Source organism: Elephas maximus, chromosome 25 (assembly GCF_024166365.1).
Source record: "Elephas maximus indicus isolate mEleMax1 chromosome 25, mEleMax1 primary haplotype, whole genome shotgun sequence".
Taxonomy (NCBI): domain Eukaryota; kingdom Metazoa; phylum Chordata; class Mammalia; order Proboscidea; family Elephantidae; genus Elephas; species Elephas maximus.
This window is the reverse complement of record NC_064843.1, coordinates 27,306,578-27,333,190: the sequence shown is the minus strand read 5'-3', so window position 1 is coordinate 27,333,190 and position 26,613 is coordinate 27,306,578. Positions and strand designations below refer to the sequence as shown.

Here is a 26,613-nt window from a genome sequence, read left to right as displayed (position 1 = left end):
AACTGATGGTTCAGATTCTCCCTTTCTCATCATCATGGTGGCCAGGATTCTTCTCTATGGAGTATCTGGCTCTTGCTAAAACAAAAATATACCTGCTCGCTCTTTTGTTAGCTCTAGAGAGGCCCTTTTAATTTCTGTGTTTGTGTACCCTGCCTTTATACCCAGCACCCACCCACCCACATGCTACAGCTTACCAATTAGGTAACAGCAAGCTGGGAGTAGCAGTCCCATTTCTAAGCCCCAGGAATAGTTAAGGACCACATAGAGAGAGCTGAGATAGAGAAGGAGGGGACCAAGGCCCCAGCCCTGAAGAATATCAAGACTTCGAGGTCAGGGGTAGAAGAACAGCCAGCAAAGTGTTATATGCTGCCTAGAGGTTGAATAAGATGAGGAGAGAGAAGTGGCTACTGGATTTGTCAACATGAAGGATGCTAGTGATATTGACAGTGCCACTCTTGATGGAATGGAGGGAATAGCTAGGTTGGAGTGGATATAAGAGAATGAGAATGAAGAAATAGAGCCTGTGTGTGAGTCTTCAACGTTTGGTAGCAAAGTGTGGAGAAGAGGACGATTTTTGTTTGCCTGTTTTGTCTTTTGATGGTGGAAGGTACTGAGCATGTCTGTATGCTGAGGAGAACAATCTAACAATGAGAAAAAGACTCACTTTTCAAGTGACAGGGGGACAATGAGAAAATTCTTGAGCAGAACCTGTGATTCAAAGCACTAGGCTTGCCTTCGAAAGGGAAGAGACACTTCTTCCATTGTATTTGGGTGAGTCATAAAAAACGGCTGACATTCGACTGTTTTTCTTATGGTTCAACTTGATAACAGAGGGGAAGAATGAGAAGATGGTTATAGATACAAGTAGGATTATTGCTCTTGGTGAGGAGATGAGGGAGTTCACCTCTGATGGCTTTAATTTCCTCAGGATACATGAGATGACATCATCAACAAAGAGTGAAGGAGAGAAGATGAGGGGAATTTGAAGGGGGAGGACAGTCCTCAAATGTAGAACGGGAATGATGATTATTCCTGCAACTGTGTAGGTTACTGTGAGGTGAAATATTGACTAGGAGGCACTGAGCACAAAGCACAGAACAGAGATATGCTCGATCCTGCAGTTCCCACATCCTCTCCCCTGGAAACTGCAGGAGAGGCTTACCCTGCCCACCTCCACGAGATTGGTGACCATGACGATACTGGCCGAATTCTCCTGCCAAATCATTCTCCAAAAGTCCTTTACCGTCTCCTGCATTGGACCTGCCAACAGAAAAGGTGGTAGATGTCAGAGGTTGAGTGTGCATGAAGGCAGCCAAGAGGTTATATCCCCCTAGTTAGTGAAGGCACCACATGGATAAGTGAGAGTGAGGCTAGGAGATCCTAGCTAGCATGTGAGGCTGATGGGGCCAGTTCAGAGTATGGTTAACAAAGAGCATCCCCTCTTCCTTGTGTCACCCTCCTGGTTAGACCCTTTCCACCAGTCCCACTTTTCCCCTGATCTGTCACCTTATCTGGACTATATCATGGGGTGTGGTTTAAGGGAGTTATAAAAAATTGGGCTTCAGAATCCCAAAGAAAGGCAAGAAGGACATTGGGGTGGGGAGAGTGGCCAAGCAGAGAGCACAAATAGGAGATGCCTGATTTTGAACTTGACAAATCACAGAGGCATTTGTCTGGAGCCTGAACTGAAAGGATGGGAAAAAAAAAAAAAAAAAAAAAAGACAAGAAGTGGGAGATAGGATCTGACAGTCCAAAGCAATTTCCCTGGACGATGGCTGTTGGATGTTTTATTCTCTTCCCATGTCCTGGACCTTTACCATTTTTAAATTTTTGAAAGTAGTATGTATGTTTGATATAAAACATATACAGTTTGGAATACTGTTTTTCTAATAAGCATCATATCTATTCTATGCATTTTCCCATGCCCTTAAAAATTCTTATCAAGCCTGATATTTTTCATACTTGCATAGTATTCTATAATAAGGAGGTATGACACTTTATTTAACCAATCTCCCAATTGTTAGGTATTTAAGATTTTTTGCCTTTTTTCTCTTATCCATAACACTGTGAAGAATATCTTTATAAATCACTGTCCGTATATATAACTATCTATAGGATTTCTTCCCAGAAGGGCTTGAAAGGTATGATATTTTTAAGTCAGCTGATAACATACTGTCAAATTGCTTTCTAGGGCAGATGACCGCAACTCTCTCACGGGCTTGTGCCCATCAGGGCGATCGATCAGGCACCCCTCAGCTCTACCACTAGATGGTAGATGTTAGGGAAACAGCCCCTTGGCTGATGTTTTGGGCCTGCCCTGCCTGGGCCTCTTTTTTCCTGACCATTTCCTCGTGATCTGTCTCACTCATATTCCTTCCTCCTATACCTGAACTTGTCACCTCCTTCCCTCCCAAACAATCTCAAGGGCCGCTTCAGGCTCTCCAGCCCTACCCTCTGTGGCTTCTTAGCCAGTGGAAGCTCATTCTTCTCTCCAGTGAGGAGCAAGGGCCCTTTGGTGTACAAGGAGTGTTGGGACAACAGATGCAAAAGGAGAGCAACAGGGTATGCTGCAGTTAGTCCCCAGAGAAGCTTTTTCTATGGAGCCCTTGAGGTGTCTCCCAGGCACCAGGTGGAGGAAGGACACTTACCTTGAGTTGCAATGTAGTGTCGAGGTCGATGGTATCCCTGGATAACAGAAGAAAAGCACAGTGAGTGGCCTCCCATCAAAACTTGCAAACAGCACACTATTAACAATTATCCTTTCCAAGCTTTGTTTTCCTCATAGGCAAAAATGGGAATAGCATTAGCTATTTCCCAGAGAAGTGGCAAAGATTAAGTAAGCTAATGCATGCAAAGTACTTAGTAACTCACTGAATGCTAGCTATTACTATGCAGTGATACCTACGAAAGCTAGAACCTGTGTAAAGCAGAAAACTGTCAGAGAAGAAAAACTCAAATGCCCTGAAACTGTGAGAGCCGGAACTCAACGGGACTGCCTTGTTTTCCCAGGTCTCGAAAGTTTTCCGCCTTTGACAGGGTACAGTCTTACCACTTTTCTATCGCCTGTTTTAGTGCAAAACACAGCAAAACCTGCGAAAGCCAGAACCTGTGTAAGGTGGAAACCTGTCAGAGAAGAAATACTCAAATATTTTCCACTAAAACAAGCGATTGAAAAGTGGTAGGACTGTATCCTGTCCAAAGTGGAAAACTTGCAAGACCCAGAAAAACAAGACAGTCCTATCAAGTTCTGGCTCTCACAGATTTCACTGTGTGTAGTTTCTTGTGAGGTACCCATAGAGACTTGCCTGAGGTACTTTTCTGCACTTGGGCGATGGGACATGCCATCTAACCCTCCATCCTCAGTGCTGAGTGCAGTTTTTAGAAAATGTTCATCGGCAGAATACATGCATGAATACGCCTTTGAGGTGAGGTTGGGGTACCACTTAATGAGTGGGCTGGAAGATAAAAGACACGCTGAAGGAAATGGTGGTTTGGAAGATTCCATGTGCTTGCAAGTCAATGGAATGAAATTCTAAGTAGAGTTAGATGACTTGGGTTTTCTATTTTATTCATTCATGTGCTCACTCAGTCACTTAATGCTTAATCGACAGGTTTTAGCTGAGCGATTACAACTGTGTATAACCCGTTGATGTCGAGTTGATTCCAACTCATAGTGACCCTATAAGACAGAGCTGAACTGCCCCATAAGGTTTCCAAGGAGCAGCTGGCAGATTTGAACTGCTGATCTTTTGGTTAGCAGCTGAGCTCTTAATCACAGCGCCACCAGGGCTCCAGTATTTATTTATGTGCATATTGTTTGTCTCCCCCAGTTGCATGTGGGGGCTGTTTGTCTTGCTCATAGCTGTGTCCCCAGCATCTAGAAGACTCCCTGGACCATCAGCCTCAACAAGTATGTATTGAATAAATTTAATAAAGGCAAGCATGCATGCTCCGTGCCTGTCCCCAGGCCCCCTGGCCTCCCTGGCCTCCAAGAATCCATGCAGTCCCGGAAGACAAAACATTCTAACCACGAAACTCTCAGCACTAGAGATAAGAGGAAATGTACTTCTCAACTGGGGTACCACTGGGGATTTGCCAAGTGCTGGTGCAGAAAACTTTCTAACCTTAAAAGAACTTTCAGTTCACTTAAGTCCCACCTACACCAGCACACAGATAATACTGCAAACCAGCCCTGGGCCTGCCTCCATCTGTCTGTGAGCAATGGGAGAGAGGGTTGTATCCAAAACGCATTTATCTTACTCCGCAGTCATGCATCTGTTCTTATTGGGGACCTACATACGATATTTATTTCCAGGCTGGTAATTTATCACAGATTCAAGTGGCCAATACATTCTCGGGTGTGCAAGCAAACCAGCCGGCAGGATGGTTCAGATGGTAGCGGAACCTCAGGCTGTGGAGGCATACACAGGGCTGGCCCCATCCAGCTCGTTATTGAAATGGAGTCATTTTAATGAATTGTCAAGATCCAATTGTGGATAAATGATTCTAGTGTGGGCAGTTAGCTCTTTGGAGAGCCCAGGAGGATTTTGGCTGAGTTGGAGAACAGGGCAAAAAGGGTCAGGACCTAGACAGCTGTCTAGAATGCGTCTTGCCAGAAAACCCCATAGGGAGCCCAGGTGGTCTTAAGTTTGCTAATGTCATTCCCGCATCCTCCGCCCCCATAGTGGTAACAGTGTGTTTGGAGGCACTTGTATTGGGTATCGTCTCTTTGTTGCTCCATTTCCCATCTCTTCCCTTCCGTGCTCTGCTTTGTGCCCTGGGATGCTGACCGTATGGACTATACCATGGGCTCCTATGCCTTCTGGCTTTTAAGTTCGGTTTGGCCAATGGGGAGCAGAAGCAGGAGCTCAAAGGCTAGGAAGAGAGTGAGGTTAGGACATGTGTTTTTCTTGGTCCCCCCACCCCGCCAGATCACCATGGGTTAGCTGTTTTGCTCTACTAAAGGCTTCAGCTCCTATCAGACAGCCCTCTCCTTACAGTGACTCTCCCCTCTTCCCTTTAGGCTTAGGGCTGGTAAGGGCTTCTGCTGTTGCTAGCCCTGGGATACTGCACTCCCTATTTGAGTGAACGTCTATTTCCTGTTGGGACCTTGACAGATACTTTACCTAAGTTATCACTTTTCTGTAGAGTGGCATTATATTATGCCATTGTATAGATATCAGAATGAGTAAGTAATTTACCCATGATCACAAAGCTAGTAAGCACAATGGCCTGGTTTCCACAAGCTCAACAAGGACCAAATTCATGACTTTGATCTCATTAGGCATTCACTCTAACCACTGAGATCCTGCACAGAGTCCGACATCACATATTAAAATAGTGTCTAGCAGAGGCCGTTGGGCCTATCTGCACAGTCTACTTCTTAAGAGAGAGGGAGAAGGTTGTGCTGTGTCCTCGGTGGGCAGAAAATGGCATTCTAGCTGTATGACCTTGGGCAAGGTTCTTAACCTCCAACCCCTGGTTTCATATATTTAAATGCTCCCAAAATGCGCTGTAATGATAGAACATGATAGAAATGGGAGGTATTATTAGTACTGATATTGTAGAGATTCATCACATTTAAGGCAATTTCATTTGTTGCCCATAAAATACCAAAGTGCTTCTTGGCTCTGGCTGCAGCCAGATACTCAGTAAACTTTGGACTGAGTATTTATCTTGGAAAGTGACCTTCACTGGGGATGTCTACTCAGATGGCAAATTCCAGAGACAGCAACTCAGGCTGGCAGACTCCATGTGGGCTGTGGCCCTCAGGGCTGCCATGTCTACCCAGCCGTAGACAAAGTTGAGATGTGGCAGGAACCAATTCAATCTGGTTCAATACATGCTGAGTCGCCACAGGTCAAGTTGAGGAAATAGAAGCCACTCTAAGTGTGCTGGGTTCAAGGCGATGTCCAGGAATGGGGGGAGAGGAGGCAGGAGAAAGAGTACTGGACTGAGAGACATCCAGCTCTGGTTCCTATTCTGATTCTGCCATAGGCCAGTGGCATGGCCTTGGACAAACTTTGCAGTCTCTCCAAGTCTCAGCTTCCCTATCTGGAAAATGAGGGTGATAATACCTTCCTTGAAGGGTTATTGAGAGGCCTCATTAAGCTGACACATTTTAAACCACTCATCACAGGGCCCAAGAATGACCCAAGAAAAGGTCATTGTTGTCGTTGCTTTATAGTTGTTATTAAAGCCTGGTTCAAACTCCTGCCCCACTCCCTACCCCTTTCCTCACCTCGCAGCTGTGTGATCCTGAGTAAGTTACACCACCTCATGAGCCTCTGTTTACTCTGAGGGGGTAGTAATGGCACCTACCTTGTGGTCATGGTGTTAGTTAAGGCAAATGGTAAAGCAGCTAGCATAAAGTCTGGCCCATGAGAGGTGGCCAATAATTCCTAGGTTACTATGAATCCATCTTGCCTGGCTGACTCTTACTCGTCCTCTAAAACTGCATGAGATGTCACTTCCTCCAGGAAGCCTTCAACCCTCACCCCATTTTCTACCCCCAGGTTTTGATTTTTCTTTATGCTCCTGCGAAGTCTCTTTTCTTATCAGACTTCCTCAATAGACTATGTGTCCCTTTTAGGTTTTAGGCACCTGGTCTTAAAAGTCTCTGGCATACAATGAAAGGTCTGTGCAGCCCTTGTGAAATGAATATCGGGTGATGAGGGAAAGGCTGAAGGTGTGGATGGGCGAAAGCTGGGAGTGCCTCAGTCCAGGCTAGAGACAAGCTATTAAGAGCTGGCCGTCACCTTGTGAACTTTCCCAGAAGGGCCATGGTTGGCAGAGACTGTGTAACTCCAGTCCCTCCCTATTCTTGCCCACATTCTAGCCCTTGCGTTAGTCAGTGTTAAGCTGGGGAAACAGAAGCTGCTCTAAGTGTTTCAGGCAGAGGTGATTTAGTATAGGGAATTGGTTACAGGTCCAGGCAGAGCTTAGATGCCAAATGGGTGTGGTGAGGCAACCCAGAGATTAACAATAGCAGGAAGCTAAGACCATCCCTACAACTGGCAGAATAATGGGAGAAAGAAGTTAGCAGAGGTCCGGAGCTGGGACTATCTGGCAGGAGCTGGAACTAGGGTGGGCCTGCGTGATAGAAGCTGGAGCCACAGAGGGGATGCAACCGCTGCTGGAGCTGCCACCAAGGAAAAGAGAAGAGAAATATACTCCAGTCTCCCATCAGAGCCTGCCATGGAGAAAACTCAGCCAGAAGCTGGCAGAGGAGCCTGGAGAATGCAGCCTGAAGGAGTCACCCTCCAACACATACATACCCCTTCAATGCAAAGCAGAGAGGGGAGTGGCAAGGAATGGATCTGAGGGCAAACCAGCAAATGACTGGAACTGGGCTTGATAAATACATGTAGAATTAATGAATCATCTGGTTCAGCCTAGATTATGCGGAATACACAAAGCATGCCACCGTGCTTTGTAGTTCGTCTATAAATACTCTGTAAGTCTGGGGGACCTCCGTATATCTCTGAGCCATTCCTCAAGGTCCTTGGTCTCCTGGCTCAGATGCTGAGAAGCCTGGCTCCATGAGTCATCCTGGGATGTCCGTCTGGCCCAGGGGCCGTGCTATCCCTCTGCAAACTCTCTCACATCCATGTGCATGTCTCTACTTCTTGGCTCCTGTTTAAGTTCAGCCCCTTCCTCATTAGCCTTAATTCCTCTCCTCTCTCCCATCAATCTCACCTTGATGTCAGATAATTCATCCCAAAGTTCAGCTCTGAACTGGTCACTTCTTGGACCAAAAACTTTCAATCCCTTCCTCTTGCTTACAGAGTAAAATCCAGCTTTCTAAGTCTGACCATCTCAACCATCAATGACCCAGCCCCAACCTTATTTTCCACTATTCCCCATTATTTAGTCTCTGCTCCCCTCAAACTGAGCTGCTACATTTTTTGTTCATGCTATTCTTTCTAACCATCTTCCTTCTCTGTGATTTCTAAACTCTACCTGTGCCTGAAGCTGTAGCTCACATCACATTTGCAGTCCTGATGGAAGAAGTGATTTTCCTTCCGCACCTCTGAATCCCTAGGGGCAGCCTTTTATCTGAACTTGTGACACTTACCACTTTGTAGTTTGCCCTGGAATTATTGATGTGCACAACTCATCTCCCTGCTAAGGTTTTCAAAGGTAGAGACCATGGCATTTTTAGCTTTATGGTTCCCATAGCATCCAGCATCCAGTAGGCACCATTAAAGTTTTAGCTTAATGGTTCTTATAGCATCCAGCATCCAGTAGGCACTAGTAAATTTTTGTTGCATGAATGGCTGTATCTTCAAACGAATGAATGAATGGGCCAACAGACAAATACACAAATGAATAAATGGGTGAATGAATAAGACTGGCAGTTGTCCTGGGACCCCAAAGAGCAGGTTACTTGAGCCAACCTAAAAGAGGAGGATGCAGCTTTAGAACTTGGATATCAACTTGAGTTATAGTGGCTACACAAATAAGGGGGACCCAGACCACTCTGGACATGTTCTGGAATGGCCACCTTTTGGAGGAGAGGCTGCAGAACAGCCACAAATCTAAAACCTACTGAAGCCAAGCCCAGCCAATCCCTGCTGTTCAGCCCATCCACTCACATCGATGTAGTTGGCGTTGATGTAGTCAGAGTGTGGGTCTCCGTCCAGTACCAGCAGCCTCACTCGGGAATGGTCATCTGCAGAGAGAGCAGAAAGTAAGGGGACGACTGATCAAAGGCCTCTGGGCGAGGAGCCAGCAATGCCCTGCTCTGTCTTTTATAGCTGTCGTTATTGTTGTTAGCTGCTGTCAAGTCAGCCTCTGACTCATGGCAACCCTACCTACAATAGAACGAAACACTGCCCGGTCCCATGCCATCCCCACGATTAGTTGCAGATTGGGCTGTTGTGATCCACAGGGTTTTCACTGGCTAATTTTTGGCAGTAGATAGTCTGGCCTTTCTTCCTAGTCCATTTTAATCCAGAAGTTCCATTGAAACCTGTTCAGCATCATAGGTACAAGCCTCCAGTGACAGATGTGTGGTGGCAGCACCTGAGGAACATTGGCTGGGAATTAAACTCAGGCCTCCTGCGTGGAAGATGAGAATTCTGCCACTGAAGCACCACTGGCCCCCGAGTGCCAGGTGTTATGCCACTTTTGCACATACTGTGTTGTTTAGCTCTCAGCACTTTCTCAGTGATTATCCTATTTATAGATGAGGAAGGTGAGGCTCAGAGAGGTTACTATGCCTTGGAAAGAACATGTAAGTGCTTCCTCTTTTTTCTACCTCCCCTTGATTCTGGTTTTGTCATTACCTAACTGGGAAAGCCGCCTGCTTCTTTAAGCCTTAGTGATTTCATTAGTAAAATGGGGAAGTAAACACCTTCTTCACAGGGACGGTGCAAGAGAGACCATATGAAAACACCCAGGATGCGATAAGCATTGAATCTGAATTCATATGCTCCATTTTCATGTTTGCTTAAAAATGACAAATTTACCTATTTGCTACAGGTGCACAGCTTGCTTTCCTTTTGCCTCCTGGAGTATTGTTGCAAATGGGTTGTCGGGCACGTATTGTTATCAATATTGTCAAAATGAAGCTGACTCAATCATTGGAAAAGAGGTCATCAAAAACTAAAAACTGTGTTGCAAAGAGTACCTTTTTAAACACAATCTAGGCATAAGCAAGTTTGCAAACTTTGGTCAATGACACACTCGCTTCAAATAACACCAATTAAAAACCGTTAAAAAAAAAAAAACTAGTGCAGCAGAAGAACCAGGATAATCCTTACAGTTAATTAAAGTGAGCTCTGATGCGTTAATTGACCCGCACAAATGGAGCGCCCTGTTGGGGGGAGCGAGCTGAGTTTGCTATCAGGTCACAGCACACGTTTGATTGCAGAGTCGCTGCACTCACTGGCCAGTCTACCTCACTTGAGGGCAGGGGTGGGGTCCTCAGCAGGTGGGCTGGAGAGCTCTGGGCATCCCCAAGGACTCCAGGGGTCAGGGAGCTCACACCAGCTTATCCTATTAGACTTATAGTGCACCTTGCCGTTTACAAAGCACATATATTGCTACTAACAGAAACCTTCTTGAAGGCAGGGTATTCTCTGTCTTCATCCCAGTTCTAGCCACTCCACCCCCAAAAGGGCCTGGCATATGGCAGGTACTCAGGAAATGCTTGGTGAATGTATACATGTATGACCTCAATGGAGTCTCACGATGATCCTGTGAGAGAAGCAGGTGGGCTCTGTGAGACCCTTGTTACAAATGAGGATATTGAGGCCACATGGCCAGTGAACAGTGGAGTGTGGAAGAATGAGGTTCTTTTAAGTCTGAGGTCAGACACACCTGTTTCCAAAGAGGGATCCAAGCAGGGTAACAGAAACCACTCAAGCATACGCAGCAGAGGGAGTGAACTAGAGAGAATTGGTTACCTGGTGACGGAAGAGCTGAGAAGCCAAACACAGCACAATGAAGTAACTCAGAAAGGAGCAACAACAGCAAGATGCTTCCTCCTCTAGGCCAGAGGGACAGAGGGAGGAAGTGGGGTTACCAGGGCCCAGGAGCTAGGGCCACCTCTGGAGACTGGAGGTGCAGTGGGCCTCTCTGTTGGGAGCTGGAGCCAAGGAAGAGACTCCCTCACTGCTCAAGAAGGTGCTCTTGACTAAAATACCAAAACAACTCCAAACCCACTGCCACTGAGTTGATTCTGACTCATGTTACAGAGTAGAACTGCCCCATAGGGTTTTCTTGGTTTTAATCTTTATAGAAGGAGATCACCAGGCCTTCCTTCCATGGCACTGCTGGGTGGGTTTGAACCGCCAATCTTCAGGAACCTGTAAGTGAGATGCAGGGGAAGAAATGCCTTGGTTTCTCCCTTTCTCTCACCTTCTTACCTTCCACCAATGCTTCTTATTGGCCAATCCAGCCAGAAGTCAACGGACAAGAGAGCCTGGGAAATGCAACCTGCAGGGGTCAGTTCCCTGTGCTACAGAGTAGAGGAGGAGAAGGCAAGGAATGGGTCTGAGGACAGACAGGCCCAGGACTGGCACAGGATACCACCTCCTATCTATGCATTCACCCATTCATTCATTCAAGAAATATTCTTTGAGCATCTGCCATGTTCCAGACACTATGCTAGACCCTGGAGATACACTGGATGCCATTTTTCTTACTCATCATGGGGAAGACTTTCAGTGGAAGCAACTAGAGGGAGCAGATGGAGGTCTAAGTGACTCTTTCGAAAGGGGCGGTGAAGTGGAAGAGGAGTATGAAGTTAAGCTTTATCAAGTTCATGGTAGATGCCAGAAACCTTGCATACATTATCTCACTCAACCCTTTGTTCCTCAAAATTGCTCTATAGACTGTTATAATAATACCAGAACGAAGTGGTATTTTTATTCTTCCCATTTCATCGATGAAGAAATGGGGCTCAGTGAGGTTGAGCAAGTCTCCCAAGTTTTGCAGCCTATGAGTGGCAGAGCTTGGATTCGATTTTAGGTCCACCTGTCCCTAAGCCCCAGCTCTGCTCGGACAATGCACTGCCCCTGAACCACGACCATCTCAGTTACCACTTCTGGAGTCTGTGCAAATGGTCAGTCGCCAGCTCTCACAGTCTTCTAGCCCCAGGGAGTGAGGCTTTCTGGGGTACATCCCAGCCAGTAGGCCTGGCACCTCACCCTGGACCCAGGGCATCAAGCTTTGTTACCAGCGTTTACAGAAACTGTAAGCCTTATAAAAGTAAAATTTCATACTGCATTTTCACTCAGTGGTCTCACTAATGACTTATTGATTAAAAAATCTCCTTTATTTATTGAGAGTTATGCCTACCCGCAGGGTCTGTAACCCTGGAAATGAAGATTCTGGTTTAGAATGTTAAAAGGGAATTTTCTTTAATATACAATAAAATTTAAAAATCTGAAAGCAAAAATGATTAAAAAACAAGATGAATTAAACTCATTTCCTCTAGTTAAATATTCTTTAAAAAAAGATGCCTCTAATCACCAGATGGCGGTGTTTGCCAATCTCTTCATCTATTCATTAAAGTTGCATTATTGAGTACCTACTGTGTTCTTCTAAGGAGAGTCCCTGGGTAGCACAAATGGCTAAGTGCTCAGCTACTAACCGAAAGTATAGCAGTTCAAACCCACTCAGAGGCACCTTGGAAGAAAGGCCTGGGAACCTACTTCTGAAAAACCAGCCATTGAAGGCCCGGTGGAGCACAGTTCTATTCTGACACACATGGGGTTGCCATGAATTGGAATCGACTTGAGGGCAACTGGAAGAAAAAAAAAAAAAAAAAGGCTTGAGCAGCGGACAATGAGGAAGAGTCTATCAGAGGAAGCAGCAAGAGTGAAGGCAGAGCCTAAAAGAGCAGACACACTGGGGAGCTGCAAGCAGTTTCCTGTCCTGTGAACAGAGTGTGAGGGAGAGGGGACAGAGGAGGTAGACAGAGTTAGACTACAGAGTTGTCCATGCCGTATTAAGGCACCTGGATGCAAGTGACAGTGCTGGGCTTTTCAAAGCATCCAAACACTGTTTCTTATTTCTGAGAGTATGGATGAATATTTTCGTATGAAGTAACCGGGAACCACTCCCACTGGAGCTATCCTGTGACAGGTAGGATGCACTTTTAATGTGTGCTGTGAGATACAGAGGTCTGGGTTAGATCTGCATGCAAATCCTAGCTCCATCACTTAGCAAGTCATTTGGCCTCTCTTAGCCTTGGTGTTCTTAGCAAGATGGAGCTAATAGTACATAGTTCTCCGAATATTGGGAGGATTAAATGAGAAGATGCAGGTATGGAAAGTGCTAGTACAGTGCCTGGTACACAGCAGGCGCTTAGTCAGTGGGTTGGCTGTGAAGCAGGCAGTGGGAGTGACCTGATGGATGACCAGAGTGGCTCAGAAACTTAGCACCCCTTGTTTGCCCTTCTTCTGTACCAAATATAAATTCATCTCTCTGCAGAGGTAAAGAGCTATTATGTGTGTTCTTTAAAGGGCAGAATTCAGTTGTAGGTCCATCAGAAAGGCATTGCAAGGAGTAGCAGTGTCCTCATGGTTTATTTATTCCTTTTGGGAGATGCTAATATTGTTCTGTGTCCCCTTCTTCTTCAACTTTATATAATTAGATGGATAAAAAATTGTGTTTACCCACATGCACATGGAGAAAGATGGGGTGGCGGGCGATGAGAAGGAGCTTATACAAGATAATTTACAAGCAGCCCAGAATGTTCATTATGCTCTATAGACATTTTACAAGCTCAAAAAACAGCTAATTTGGTGCTCCTTGTTTGATATTCAAGACAAGGAGAGGAGTTAAGAAGAGTCATATGGAGGAGAAGCAACTCTTCAATGGTGAGGTGAGAGGAAGGTGCATGAGTCTGCCTCCACCTGGCTGTCACCTAAGCTGGGAGATGGGCAGGAACTATCTTCTGGGGAGGACAGGATTGGTGGTAGCAGGCAGAAAACCAAACCAAACCCACTGCCGTCAAGTCGATTCCAGCTCATGGTGACCCCATGTGTTAACAGAATAGAACTTCTCCATGGGGTTTCCTAGGCTATAATCTTTACGGGAGCTGATCCAGGCCTTTTTTCCATGGAGCCACTGGGTGGGTTCCAACTGACAACCTCTAGGTTAGCAGCCAATCCCAACCACTTGCATCACCCAGGCAGCAGGTAGAGGGGAGGCACAAGTGCAGAGGCATGTACGTCCAAAGAGGTCCCTGGAACACGACTCTAGGGGAATAGAAACATAGTCCCTCTGTTTGGAATCCATCTACTCCTCTTTGCTTTAGGACAAAGACCAGTGGTATGTTGGTAGATGTTTAACACATGGCTCTCAGGAGGGCTAAAACGTCCTGATTTGTAACATCTGCTGATTTCTGTGGTGTAAATACTCCCATTATGGTTGATTTCAAGCTATCCATATGGCATCAATCAACCCACTTACAAAATTCCTGAGAATTTAACAACCTGGTCTTACGAGTTGGTATAAGAAAGCTCCAGCACCCCATGGACAGAGATCTGAGCCTTACCACAAACCAAATGCCCCATATGATCTGATGGTTTGGTACCCATTGCCCTCTCCAGGCTCATGTCCTCCTCCTCCGACATTGCTCTGATCACCATGGCCTTCCTTTAGTTGGTCAAATGCACTATTTCCCCAATGACCACAGGGCCTTTGCATGTGCAGAAGAGAACACCCTCCAAATCCTCCTCCTGTAAGGTTGGCACGACTCGTCCTTCAGTTCTCAGGTCAATGGCCCTTCCTTGGGGAGCCTCCTATGATCTCTCAACCCCAGACTCTCGTGGGACACTGCGCTTTTGTTCAGCACTCTTAAAGCAGCTGCATTTCTGTGATGATCTGCTTAGCCCCTGGCTCCCCATCACATTGTAAAGGAGGGCACCTTATTTATTGAACTCCTCTACAGTGTGTGGCACATAGCAGGTGCTTGATAACCATCTGCTCAGTGAACAAATTCATGTTTGTGTCTGAAGGGCTGAGTACGAGTAAGGGGCAGGGATTTCCTTGCTCATGGGCATACAGTTGGTTTTAGGTAACCTAGGTCTGGAATCAAAGAGCCCTGGTGGCCCAGCTGTTAAGTGCTAGGTTCCTAACCAAAAGGTCAGTGGTTCGAACCCACCAGCCACTCCTCGGGAGAAAGATATGATCTACTTCCACAAAGATTAACCAAAAACCCATACTTTTGAGTTAATTCTGACTCATAGCAAACCTATAGGGTTTCCAAGAAACTGCCCTATAGGGTTTCCAAGGCTGTTAATATTTACAGAAGCAGATTGCCACGTCTTTCTCCCGTGAAGCAGCTGGTAGGTTCGAACCACCAACCTTTCAATTAGCAGCGAAACACTTAACCACTGAGCCACCAGCAGACTTGGAAACTCTGGGGAGGTAGTTCTACTCTGAGCCATAGAGTAGCTGAGTCAGAACCAACTTGACAGTACTCCAAGACAACAACAACAACAGACCTGGAAATCAAGGCTCTTTCCTCTGCACAAGACTGGCAGAGTTGGCCTGAATCCTGCTCTCAAATCCTTCCTCTCCCTTTGGCTGACCTCTCAGCCCTCCTGCAGACCCAGCCTGTCCTGTCCCTAGACTGGAAGATGGTATGTTTAAGGTGTGACAGGCCTCAGGTCTGCCTCCAGAGCCTACCCAACTCCTTCCCTCCCTCCTGCTGAAGGCAAGCATTGGCTCAGTTTCCTCCTTTGCATAGTTCTCATTCTCAAAACAACCCATACTCCCCCTCCCTTCCTCTGTCATCAAAAATAGCCCAATAAATCAGTCTTCTCGTATCACATCTGCTTAAGGAGAGGATCCCTTCAGAGAGGTGGGGCTGGGGACAGAATATCATTTGGATACATGATGTCCTTTCTTCCTGTCTTCTGGGCACCGAGGAGGGTAAAGAAAAGATACAATTTTTCAGAGAAAAGAGATTTGACTCATTACAATGAATTGTGGAGCTGAAAAATCATTCCCTAGAAGTATTGGAAATGTTAATGCCATCATCTTGCAAGAGTAGATGGGGAGGAGGCAGGCAATTCCGCCGAGACTGCCTGGGTACCTCATTGAAGCTAAAGGTCTGCGCATTCAATCTTGATTGAATTACCATTATCAAGAGAGAGGGGGCTTGGCCATGAGACAAGACAGCCCAGAATTCTGTGCACCTCCTTGTTCTTCAGATCCACGCTGGCTGGAATTGGGCAGCTCCTCTCCCCAGGGCCCTGTGAGGAGTTATCCCAATGGAGGAAACCTTTTGGCGGGGGCTGGGGGAATACAAAGGGGAACCGGAGACTTAAGAATAGAGGGACAAAGCACTGAGAGAGGGTGGAGGGACAGTGGCCCGACTGGTGAACCTACTGTTTCATCCTACGGATGCCACCCAGCCAATGTCCCACTGAGGGCATTTCAGAAGGAAGAGAGGAAAAGTTCTTATCTGGGCTCCCTCAAAAGCTGAACCTAAGACAAGGATCTGAGTGCCTTAAGCAGTTGATTTGAGGAGTCTCTGGGCGGTGTAAACAGTCAACATGCTCGGCTGCTAACTGAAAGGTTGGAGTTCACCCAGAGGTATCTCTGAAGAAAGTCCTGGGGATCTGTTTCCGAAAAATCGGCCACTGAAAAAACCCTATGGAGCAGAGTTCTGCTCTGACACACACGGTGCCGCCTTGAGTCAGATCCGACTTGATGGCAACTGGTTAGTTGACTTGAGAGGTGATCCCAGGGAGTACCAGGAGGGGAGGAGGAGGAAGTGAGGTGGAGGAAGTAATGGATCCAGTAAGGGTATGTCATCAAGTCAGTTAACACCGCAGACAGTGGGGCTGATGCCTGCTGGGAAACTCTGGGAGACTGTGTAGAAAACGCACCTCTAAGTCATTTCACGGAATGGGAGAGGGAGCTGGCATCCTTTGTTGCCTGGGGATAGTTTTTTTTTTTTTTTAATTTTATTTATTTTGTTGTCGTTGGGAATATACACAGCAAAACATACACCAAATCAACTGCTTCTACATGGACCATTTAGTGACATTGGTTGGTGTTAGGTGCTATAGAGCCGGTTCTGACTCTTAGTGGCCCCATGTACAACGGAACGACACACTGCCCGATCCTGTGCCATCCTCGCGCTCCTTATTATGCTTGAGCCCGTTGTTGCAGCCACTGTGTCAATCCATCTCATCGAGGGTCTTCCTCGTTTTTGCTGACCCTCTACCAAGTATGATGTCCTTTTCCAGAGACCCATCCCTCCCGATAACATGTCCAAAGTATATAAGACTTAGTCTCACCATCCTTGCTTCTAAGGAGCATTCTGGCTGTATTTCCTCCAAGACAGATTTGTTTGTTCTTCTGACAGTCTCATATATATTCAATATTCTTTTCCAATACCATAACTCAAAGGCGTCAATTCTTCTTTGGTCTTCCTTACTCATTGTCTAGCTTTTGCATGCATATGAGGCGATTGACTTGGCCACGACTTGGTCAGGCGCACCTTAGTCTTCAATGTGACATCTTTGCTTTTTAGCACTTTGAAAAGGTCTTTTGCAGCAGATTTGCTCAATGCAATGCATCATTTAAATTCTTGACTGCCACTGCCATGGGTGTTGATTGTGGATCCTTGACAACCTCAATCTTTTCTGTTTATCATGATGTTGCTTATCAGTCCAGTCGTGAGGATTTTTGTTTTATGTTGAGGTGACATTGATTACATTCTTCAAGTTGTGCAACCATTCTCATCCTCCTTTTCTGAGTTGTCCCCCATTAACATAAATTCACTGCCTTCTAAGTTTCCTGTCTAATCTTTTGAGATGCTATTATTAGTTTGATCCCATATAGATAGTTCTTAAAAGAGCATAATGCTTAAAGTGGATATTTTTTACTAGTTAAGCTAAACTATTGTTCAGTTTTGAGATGATTTCAGGGGATATTTTTCATTTACTGTTTAAAGATTATCTCAGGGCAATAGTTTCAAGGGTTCATCCAACCTTCATGGCTCCAGGAAGTCTGGAGTCCATGAGAATTTGAAATATTGTTCTGTATTTTCCCCCTTTTGATTAGGATTCCGCTATAGACTCTTTGATCAAAATGTTCAGTATCGGTAGCCAGGCACTATCCGGTTCTTCTGGTCTCATAGCAAAGGAGTCAGTTGTTCATGGAGGCAATTAGCTATACATTCCATCAAACCAAAAAACAAACCCACTGCCATCAAGTCGATTCCGACTCATAGCGACACTATAGGACAGGGTAGAACTGCCCCCATAGAGTTGCCAAGGAGTGCCTGGTGGATTCGAACTGCCGACTCTTTGGTTAGCAGCCATAACACTTAACCACTAAGCCACCAGGGTTTCCACACATTCCATATCCTTCTCCTATTCCTGACTCTCCTTCATTCTCTGTTGCTCCAGGTGAATAGAGACCAATTGTTATGGCTTCCATGACCACTTGCAAGCTTTTAAGAATCTGCGGATAGTATTTAGCCCCAGGGCATTGCACTATCAACGAGCCCTGGTGGCACAGTGGTTAAGCACTCAAGTTGCTAACTGAAAGGTCGCTGCTGGAGCCTACCCAGCGGCTCTGAGGGAGAAAGGCCTGGTAATCTGGTTACATAGAGATTACAGCCTAGGAAACACTATGGGACAATTCTATCCTATCATATTGGGTCACTATGTGTCGGAATCACTTGATGGCACCTAACAACAACAACACCGCACTATCCCCAGAGCTCCCCACACCAAACTCACACCTTTATAAAGAATCTCTTGACTAAACTCTCTACAAATTATCTACTTTGAGGGTGCCATCTGTTTCCTGCTAGGATCCTGGCTGATACAGATGAGGAGCCTCATTTTATAAAATTTTCAACCGCTAGGATTACTTCCTCTGCCTCTGTGTAATTTCCTTCTTGCCAATCCAGGAAACACCCTCTAGAACTTCCCACACTGGGACTGCTTTGGCATTCTTGAAATTTCCCCTGGTCAACAGTCTCTGCCCTTCAGCTACTTGAAAGCAAAGACCTCTTTGTTCTTATGTTCCCCATTCATTTCCTTCCCTTTCATTTCCTTTCCATTTCCACTCCCTGGGAATCCACTGTATCTATTGCTAAATTCTAAATAGAATCATTTGGAAGAAAGAGGTTATTTATCCAAAGCTTCCCTTCCATTGTTTCATTTGTAGGCAGTGCCTCCCTCATGCTTTTCCCCTTTAATCTTTTCTGTTCTCCCTGGCCTGGCCCTTTGTCCTCCATTCCAGCCTCTCTGAGCTCAGGGTTCCTTAAAATGCTAATCACACCCGGTTTTCTTCTCAAGCCAAGAATACTTCTATTTATCAAGCTCCAGCAGGCTTTGCCTCCAGGAGGGACACATACAAGGGCAGGAACACATTCTGTTCCTTGGGGCTGCTTCTCTTTTACCTTACTCATTTCAATTCCAGGTTGTGGTGTGTGTGTGTGTGTGTGTGTCTGTGTGTGTGTGTGTGTGTGTGTGTGTGTGTGTTGGTTCCCCTTTATGTCTTGCACTGCTTTCTGACTCCCGAACCCATAAGTTACCTTCACACTGTCTCCTATCAGTACTGAGTACAGACCCTTTCCAGCCCAATTTGTTGCAGAATTAGTGACTCTTTAATTAGAAAGGAGATTCAGGTTTATTTAAACCCATCGACTTAACTGTACCACCCAGGGACTCCCTAAACCCATCACTAAAATGGTTGAAAATTCCAGTGCAAGTAATTTGTCTGGGTTGGGGGGGAACACCAGTAGGAGATGAGGGAGTGAGACAGGAAAGAGAAGGCAGCCGATGAAGGATGAGTTGTCAAGCCCATTGCCACCATGGGCAACTACAGCCTAATCCCCACAGGGAACTCTGGGGAAGGTCTAGAACACACACCTCAGTGGAAGAGTGAGGAAGCTTAGGTATTTTCCTGGTTGAGGGCTTCTCCTGGGGGTGTTAATTCCCCAGCAGTAGAAGACTGCCTTGTGCAGGACAGAGTATCCATCCCAGCTTTGGAGAAAGTCCTCAGGCAAACAGATACAGACAGGCAGGACTAAGGTGAGTCAAGTGAGGTGCCTACGACACACAATTTAAGGACACGCTCAGTCTCAGGGTTGTACAAGGGCAGGGTCACCACCTGAGAGTGAATGCTTCCTTAAATATTGTGCCTCACCCCAGTCCTGGCCCTAGGTGTTGCTGCACAAAGAAGTGATGAGGCCAAGGGATGTGGGTGGGCCATTGACAGCATTTTCTACACCACCAATGATGGAGTTCTAATCTCCTTCATTATTTGTCCTTGCTGCCAGGAATCCTACTTTCTCAGAGCAGATCTGAGAGGGGATAAGTTGTTCTCTTTCTTCTCTTCTTCCTGTGTCCTGTCTCTCTGCTGTCGTCATTCAGGTTTGATATATTCTTCCTTACTGGATTATCATCATTGCAGGTGTTATCTTGATCCATTTTTTTCTGCATCCATCCTTTCTGGTATTCTGTGTCTTATTTGCTGAAGCTCCCCAGGGTCTTAATCATCTGTACCATCCAGGCATTCCACTAGTGTGAGTCTTATGGAGGGTGGATTACACTGGAAGAGGCTGGAGGCAGAGGGACAAGTCCGGAGGTTACTGCAATTGTCCCAGCAAAAGATGACGAAGGCTGAACAAAGGCTGAACAAAGGCAGTGACGATACCGGTGTGTGCTGTTCACTTCAGGGAGAAGGGGGAGAGAGAGACTGTGAGAGTAGCCTTCAGCCTCATCTGTTTGAATGTGTGTATGTGTGCCCCAAATATCGTCATATTCAGCCTTTAAAGCAGCCTAAATACAGAGAAGACAAAGCCATCTCATACCAAAATATTGAGCATATATTCTGATTGAATAGGGATCCACAACACCGTCTGTCTGACCTAGTGGAGTCAGCCTGGACCTTTTGATATCTCACCAGTGGGGCAGTAGCATTTCTTGGTCTAAGCTCTCAGGGTAACCCAGTTCAGCCAAAAAAAAAAAAAAAAAGATCCGGAATGTCAAATTATTTCCAGCTTAGTGGAGTGCTTTGTTTTGTTTTGCTTTTTTTTTTTTTTTTTAAAGTGTCTAGACATTGCCTAAGAAAAAACTTGGGGGAAGAAAGAGTAAGATAGACACAGCCTGTAAAAGAAGAAAGAGACAGAAGTTTTAGCTTAGCTGTTTCCTGTGCTGATTTAGGAACGGACTATGAATGGAGAAACTAATCAAAAAGCATTTATAATTTGTATCTTAGAAGAGAGTAATGCAGACAGCAAGATTTCTTGCAAGTTAAGCACTGGAAAGAGATGTTCACAGCGTCAGCAAACATTTATTAAAGTCCTATGACGTGTGGGCCTCTTCTGAGCTAGACCCTGCACTGGGCACTGGAGACACAGTCCCTGATCCCAGAGAGCACCCACTTAAGCCACAGGTGGCTACTGTCTCTGACTAGCCCCCAGCACCCTCTGCTCAAGCACCGTACATGCTGTTCCCTAAAATACCTGGTCCCGTGGCCATTCTTCCTACCAGATTATGAGTACAGGTGGTTGTTGTTGCTAGTTGCCATGGAGTTGGTAGACTCATGGCAACCTTATGTATAACAGAATGAAATCTTGCCCAATCCTGTGCCATCTTCTTGATTATTGGTATGTTTGAATCCACTTTTGCTGCAATTGTGTAATGTCTTCTAACCTAGGGGTCTCATCCTCAGCATATATAAGATAAAATTCTGTTGTGATACTTATGGTTTTCATTTGCTAATTTTTGGTAGAAGTTTGCCAGGCCTTCCTTCCTAGTCTGTCTTAGTATGGAATCTCTCCTGAAACCTGTCCATCACTGGTGACCTTGCTAGTATTGAAATACTGGTGACATAACTTCCAGCACCATAGCAAGCCACCACAGTGCAACAGGTGGTGGAGCAGCTGCCAACCGACAGGCCTCTGAGGTGCCTTAGAAGAAAGGCCTGGTGATTTACCTCCTAAAAATCAGCTATCGAAGACCCTATGAAGCAAAGTTCTACTGTGACACACATGGGGTCACCAGGAGTCAGAAGTGACTCCATGGCAACTGATTTTTTTTTTTTTTAAGCAAACTTTCTAAAATGAACATCTATGTCCCCTACTCTGGCTCATTCTGTGGCCCCGCGTGGGTGGTAAGTGAATGCTGATTAAAATAAGGTGGAATGATATAGCCACCTTACTTATTCATAACCCCAAGAAAGCTAAACTTCCTGACTAAGAGTAACAGTGCCACACATTGAACCAAAGGCTTTATGTACTTTTTATCAACAACCCTCTCTCCATTATCGTCACCACTGTAAAGATGAGGAGACTGAAGCTTAGAGGTCAGGTAATTTTGTCCAGGGCCCCACAGCCAGAATAGAAACCTAGGCGGTCTTACTCTAGAGAGTTCTAACCACTCTGCAACAATGCCTTCATCAAACCACTCATTGGATGTGCCTACAGTGATGGTAAAGCTCATTGCTGAGCAGAAGGCAATGCCTCCCATGCCTCCCGTGCTCAGCACAGCAACATGTTTTCCTCCTGCAGGCTCATGCCACCAAAGGGCTGTACTGATCCAGGCCCTGAGTGGCCCCTGCCCCACCAGCAGTGGGGTCTGGCAGAAGTCACGTTGCCCTAAACCACTGTCTTTTGTGTGACTAGAGTAGCCTTGGGCTCCTTTGAGCCCCTAAGCTGGCTGCCCCAACCCCGAGTCTTAACCTTATGAGCATCAACCTTATGTGGGACTCCAACTTCTTGAGGGAGAACTATTCTCCTCCCTATGTCTTCTTGACTCCCTCTATCATGGGCTGGACCTTGATCCCTACCCCAGGTTGTTGTCAAGGTAACCCTCTGAATCAGAGGAACTGCTGGGATTATGGGCTCCCATCCATCTGCCCAGCTGTGGGGTCTTCTTGATGAGAATCCTTTTGGTTGGGTTTCTTCCTGTACCTGAGGAATTCTTGAGCGAGCAATGCCAACCAAGACACAGCCCTCAGGAGTTCTCCCCTTAGGGGCTTCTACTCTGCTGGGACCCAGCTTCCTGTCTGCCTCTCTGGCAGAGATCAGCCATGCTCTGTTGTCCCGGCCAGGTGTGAAATAAAGCCCCCAGCTTCGCATGTGGAGACCCCAAGCTGGAAACATCAAGGGTTATTCAATGACTAATTCCAAGTAAAGAATAGTAATAGCTCCTTTCCCTCTATGTCCCCAAAGCCAGCATCTCAGGGCCTCCCAGAAGGGCACCTACAGGATATAATGTTCCCGTATCGATTCTTATTGCGGTTTTCATCCTCCTTGGCTGTATCCCATGAAGCTGTCTGCCCCTCCGGTAAAGCCTGGAAAGTAAGGACAGAAATGAAATTAGTATGGCCTCAGATAGAAGGTTCATCCAGGTGTACATGAGCCAACAGGGGGATGATGGGACCCTCAGTATAAAGGTCCATAGAACACAGACCCAGCCCCTCCACAGACTTATTCACTCATTCATCGATTCAAATGTCATTGACATCTTCTGAGTGTCATAAGCTCACAGTCTGGTCCAGTAGAGGAGTCATCATTCATTCATTCAACAGATATTTACTGAGCCCCTAAAATGTGCCAGGCACTGTTCTAGGTACTAGAGATACAGACATCAAGGTAGACAAAGTCCTCACTGAGTTTCCAGTACAGTGGAGGAGATACAGCAAATAAACAAGCAAACATAAATAATTTTAAGTGGTAAAAAAAAAGCTATGAAGAAAATAAAGCAAGGTAAAGGGATAGTGATAGGAGACGAGAATTATATCAGATCACATGATCTGGGAGGGTTTCTCTGAGAAGGTAACATTTAAGTTAATAATTGAATGAAGGGAAAGCCAGTCATGCCAAAGAAAGTAGGAAGTGCTTCCTGGGCAGAGGGAACAGTAGGTACAAGGGCCATCAGGCAGGAATCAAATCACCATATTCAAGGACTAAGATGAAGCAGGGGAAGAGTGATGATGGAACATCTGGAGAGCTGGGAGTGGTCAGATTAGATAAGGAGTTTTGATAATTGATAAGGAGTTGGGTATTATTCTAAGTGTGATTGGTAACTTTTGAGCAGGGGAGTCATCTGATCTGATTTGTGTTTTACAAAGATCATTCCAGCTCATGTAAGAATTACAGGCTCTAAGAGGGGGCAGGGAGGAAGTAGGGAGACTGGTTAGGAAATTGTTACAATAGTCCAGGAAAGAGATGGTGGTACCTTGGACCCTTGGACCAGGGTGGTGGCAGCAGAGGTGGTGAGAAGTGATTATATTCAGGGTAATTGGTTGAGTATTGTCTTGATTTGGGTTTCCCCAGAAGCAGACTCGCTTACGTAAAGATTACAACCAAGAAAACTCTATGGGTCAGTTCTAACCTGTCACATGGGGTCACTATGAGTTGGAATCGACTTTATGGCACCCAACAACAGCAACGGAAGCAGACTTAGAAACAAGGATTTGAGTATAGGTAGTTTATTTGGGAATAAGTCCCAAGGAACATGGATAGAAGAGTGGGGAAAGTGAGACAATCAAGGGAAGAAGCCAATATAGGGTACATTTCATGTCTCAGAATTGGCCCTTTGGCAAAGTGAAGAAGTTTGGGTATTTTTCCACCAATTCCCACCCATTCTTGGTTGAGGGAAACTCCAGGAAACCCCAGGGAGTATTCCTTTGGCTTAAGGAAGTCCTTAAGCAAAATGTCACTGATGTTTTCAGAAGAAACTTGGGAACAAAGAGTAGGTAGGGGATATAGGCAGGCCACCACCAGCGTCTACTTTATATGTGGATTAAGAAAAATGAAAGCTGACCCCAGGATTTTGGCATAAAGAACTGAGTGGAGAAAAGGATGTCATTTACTGAGATGGGGGAGAAATAGGATTGTGGAGACAGAAATTGTGTTTTGGAAACATAAAATGCTTAGATCAGTGCCCAGCACTTATTGAGTGCTGTGTACTTCTTAACATGCTCAACATAATGATAATTAATAATAATTATAATAGCAGCCAAGGTTGACATGCCTCCAAACAGACATGTTGAGTAGGAAGTTGAACTTATGGGTCCAGATTTGGGGGAATAGGGAGGAAATGGGAGTCATCAGTTTAGAAGGAAGGCAGCCAAAGATAAGACAGACAAGTAAACAGACATGTGGAATGATTTCAGAGTTATGAGCCAAGTGTTAAGGAAAAACAGGGGAGGGTGCACTCAGCTATCTCATAGAGAGGGGGATGGGCATTTAAGAGTGGGAGCAGCATTACAAAACGCTGCAGAAGCATGAAGTTCAGGCCACATTTGGATTACTCTCTCCATCCTGCCTCAGGTAAAATAAACCTAATGCCCTGCTCATTGCCCTCGTACTGCTTCCAAGGCTGCAATGTGCAATATCTTCAGTCTTTCAAGCTCCTTGTCAGTAGTACAGGTGAGAGGAGCTTCCACTCATCTTAATATACCAGGCTGCCTTTGCCCATCCACTTCTTACCAGGTCTGTCCTAAGCCAGGAGGAATCTGTAACCTGAGTGGTCACCAATTGAGCCATTCAGTGGCCAGTTTTACTGGCAGGCAGGCCCACTGTCTATTAAAAGGCCAGAGCCCATGTGTTGTCCCCTTTCTTGCTTCCAGTCTTCCATGTGTTACACCTAACTGGGTGAGTCTTCTTCTAGAGCAGGGGTCTGCAAACTTTTTTTGTATGTAAAAAAAAAAAAAAAAACCCGCTGCCGTCGAGTCTATTCCGACTCATAGCGACCCTATAGGACAGAGTAGAACTGCCTGATAGAGTTTACAAGGAGTGCCTGGCGGATTCGAACTGCCAACTGCTTGGTTAGCAGCCGTAGCACTTAACCACTACGCCACCAGGGTTTCCTTTCCGTAAGTAGCCAAAAACCAAAAACCAAACCCAGTGCCGTCGAGTTGATTCCCACTCATAGCGACCATATAGGACAGAGTAGAACTGCCCCATAGAGTTTCCAAGGAGTGCCTGGCGGATTCGAACTGCTGACCCTTTGGTTAGCAGCCATGGCACTTAACCACTACGCCATCAGGGTTTCCTCTGTAAGTAGCCAGATAGTAAATATTTTAGGCTTTGCGAACCATACAGTCTCATACTCAATTGTACTGTTGTAGTGTAAGAGTGGCCACAGACAAGATGCAAACAAATGGGTATAGCTGTGTTCCAATAAAACTTTATTTACAAAAAACAAGTGGCAGGCTAGACTTAGGCTAGACTTAGGCAGCAGCTGTAGTTTCCTGACCTTTGTTCTAGGGAAAAAAAAAAAAAAAAAACCAGTTGCCATTGAGTCAATTCTGACTCATAGCAATCCTATAGGACAGAGTAGAACTGTCCCCATAGAGTTCCCAAGGAGCACCTGCTGGATTCAAACTGCCAACCTTTTGGTTAGCAGCCATAGCACTTAAGCACTACGCTACCAAGGTTTCCTTGTTCTAGAAGCATGACCACTATGCTCATCTATGCAGTGGTTGAGTAGGTAGAATTGGTCCTGATTTAGCCACTCCAGATTCAGTGCAGAGGTGTGAAGTCCTTGCCTGGGCCTCCTGGGCTAACCCATGTTTTCCCACTTAGCATTTCCCAGGGCTTTAGATTGGATCAATAAGATGTCTTCCTAGGTATTAATTGATCAGAATTGTGTACTAGACAGTCATCTAGATGGGTTCTAGGTTTTGGGTACCAATCTCTGCCCTAAATCAGGGTGTGACAGGAGCACTATCAAGATAAGAGTGGTGCTCATTTTACACACGTGGAGCTTGCCTCTCAGTCTTCCCCTTTTCCTCTTCCTCCTCCCTCTGCTCCTCATTATAAATGGCCCTCACACTGCATCGCTTCTGCCACCAGCTTAGGCCATAGTTAGACCATGAATAGTTCTTGCTTTTTCATGTAACTCTTAGAACTCAGATTTTAGCCCCTGGCCTCATCCTCCCACCCCAGCCACGTAGCTTAGCCCTTGAGGCACCTTGCCAAGTCTGCGTATCCTTGATTCTCTGGGTGGGGGAGGGAGGCTTATCTAAGTGGTGGCGCTGGACTTTTCAACGTTAAACTGATCTTCTGGGGTATACTATCTACCCAAAACCCGTCTGTGATAAAAGTGAGCTGCTCATCCAAACATTCCCCAAGAGTGATATGAAGCTAAGGGCAGGGCACCC

The 26,613-nt window shown here is 45.8% G+C and overlaps 1 protein-coding gene across 3 annotated transcripts in view; it reads right to left on the bottom strand.

Annotated features, from left to right (window-relative positions):
- PTPRT (protein tyrosine phosphatase receptor type T) overlaps positions 1-26,613 on the bottom strand; it is a 1,296,550-nt gene that overhangs the window by 53,584 nt on the left and 1,216,353 nt on the right. For all 3 annotated transcript variants that reach the window (XM_049868705.1, XM_049868707.1, XM_049868708.1), the window contains 4 exons: positions 22,707-22,794; positions 8,598-8,674; positions 2,649-2,685; positions 1,163-1,260 (listed from right to left, as the gene is read on the bottom strand). In XM_049868705.1, the coding sequence (XP_049724662.1) occupies positions 1,163-1,260; positions 2,649-2,685; positions 8,598-8,674; positions 22,707-22,794 (300 nt within the window). The remainder of the gene's footprint in view (positions 1-1,162; positions 1,261-2,648; positions 2,686-8,597; positions 8,675-22,706; positions 22,795-26,613) is intronic.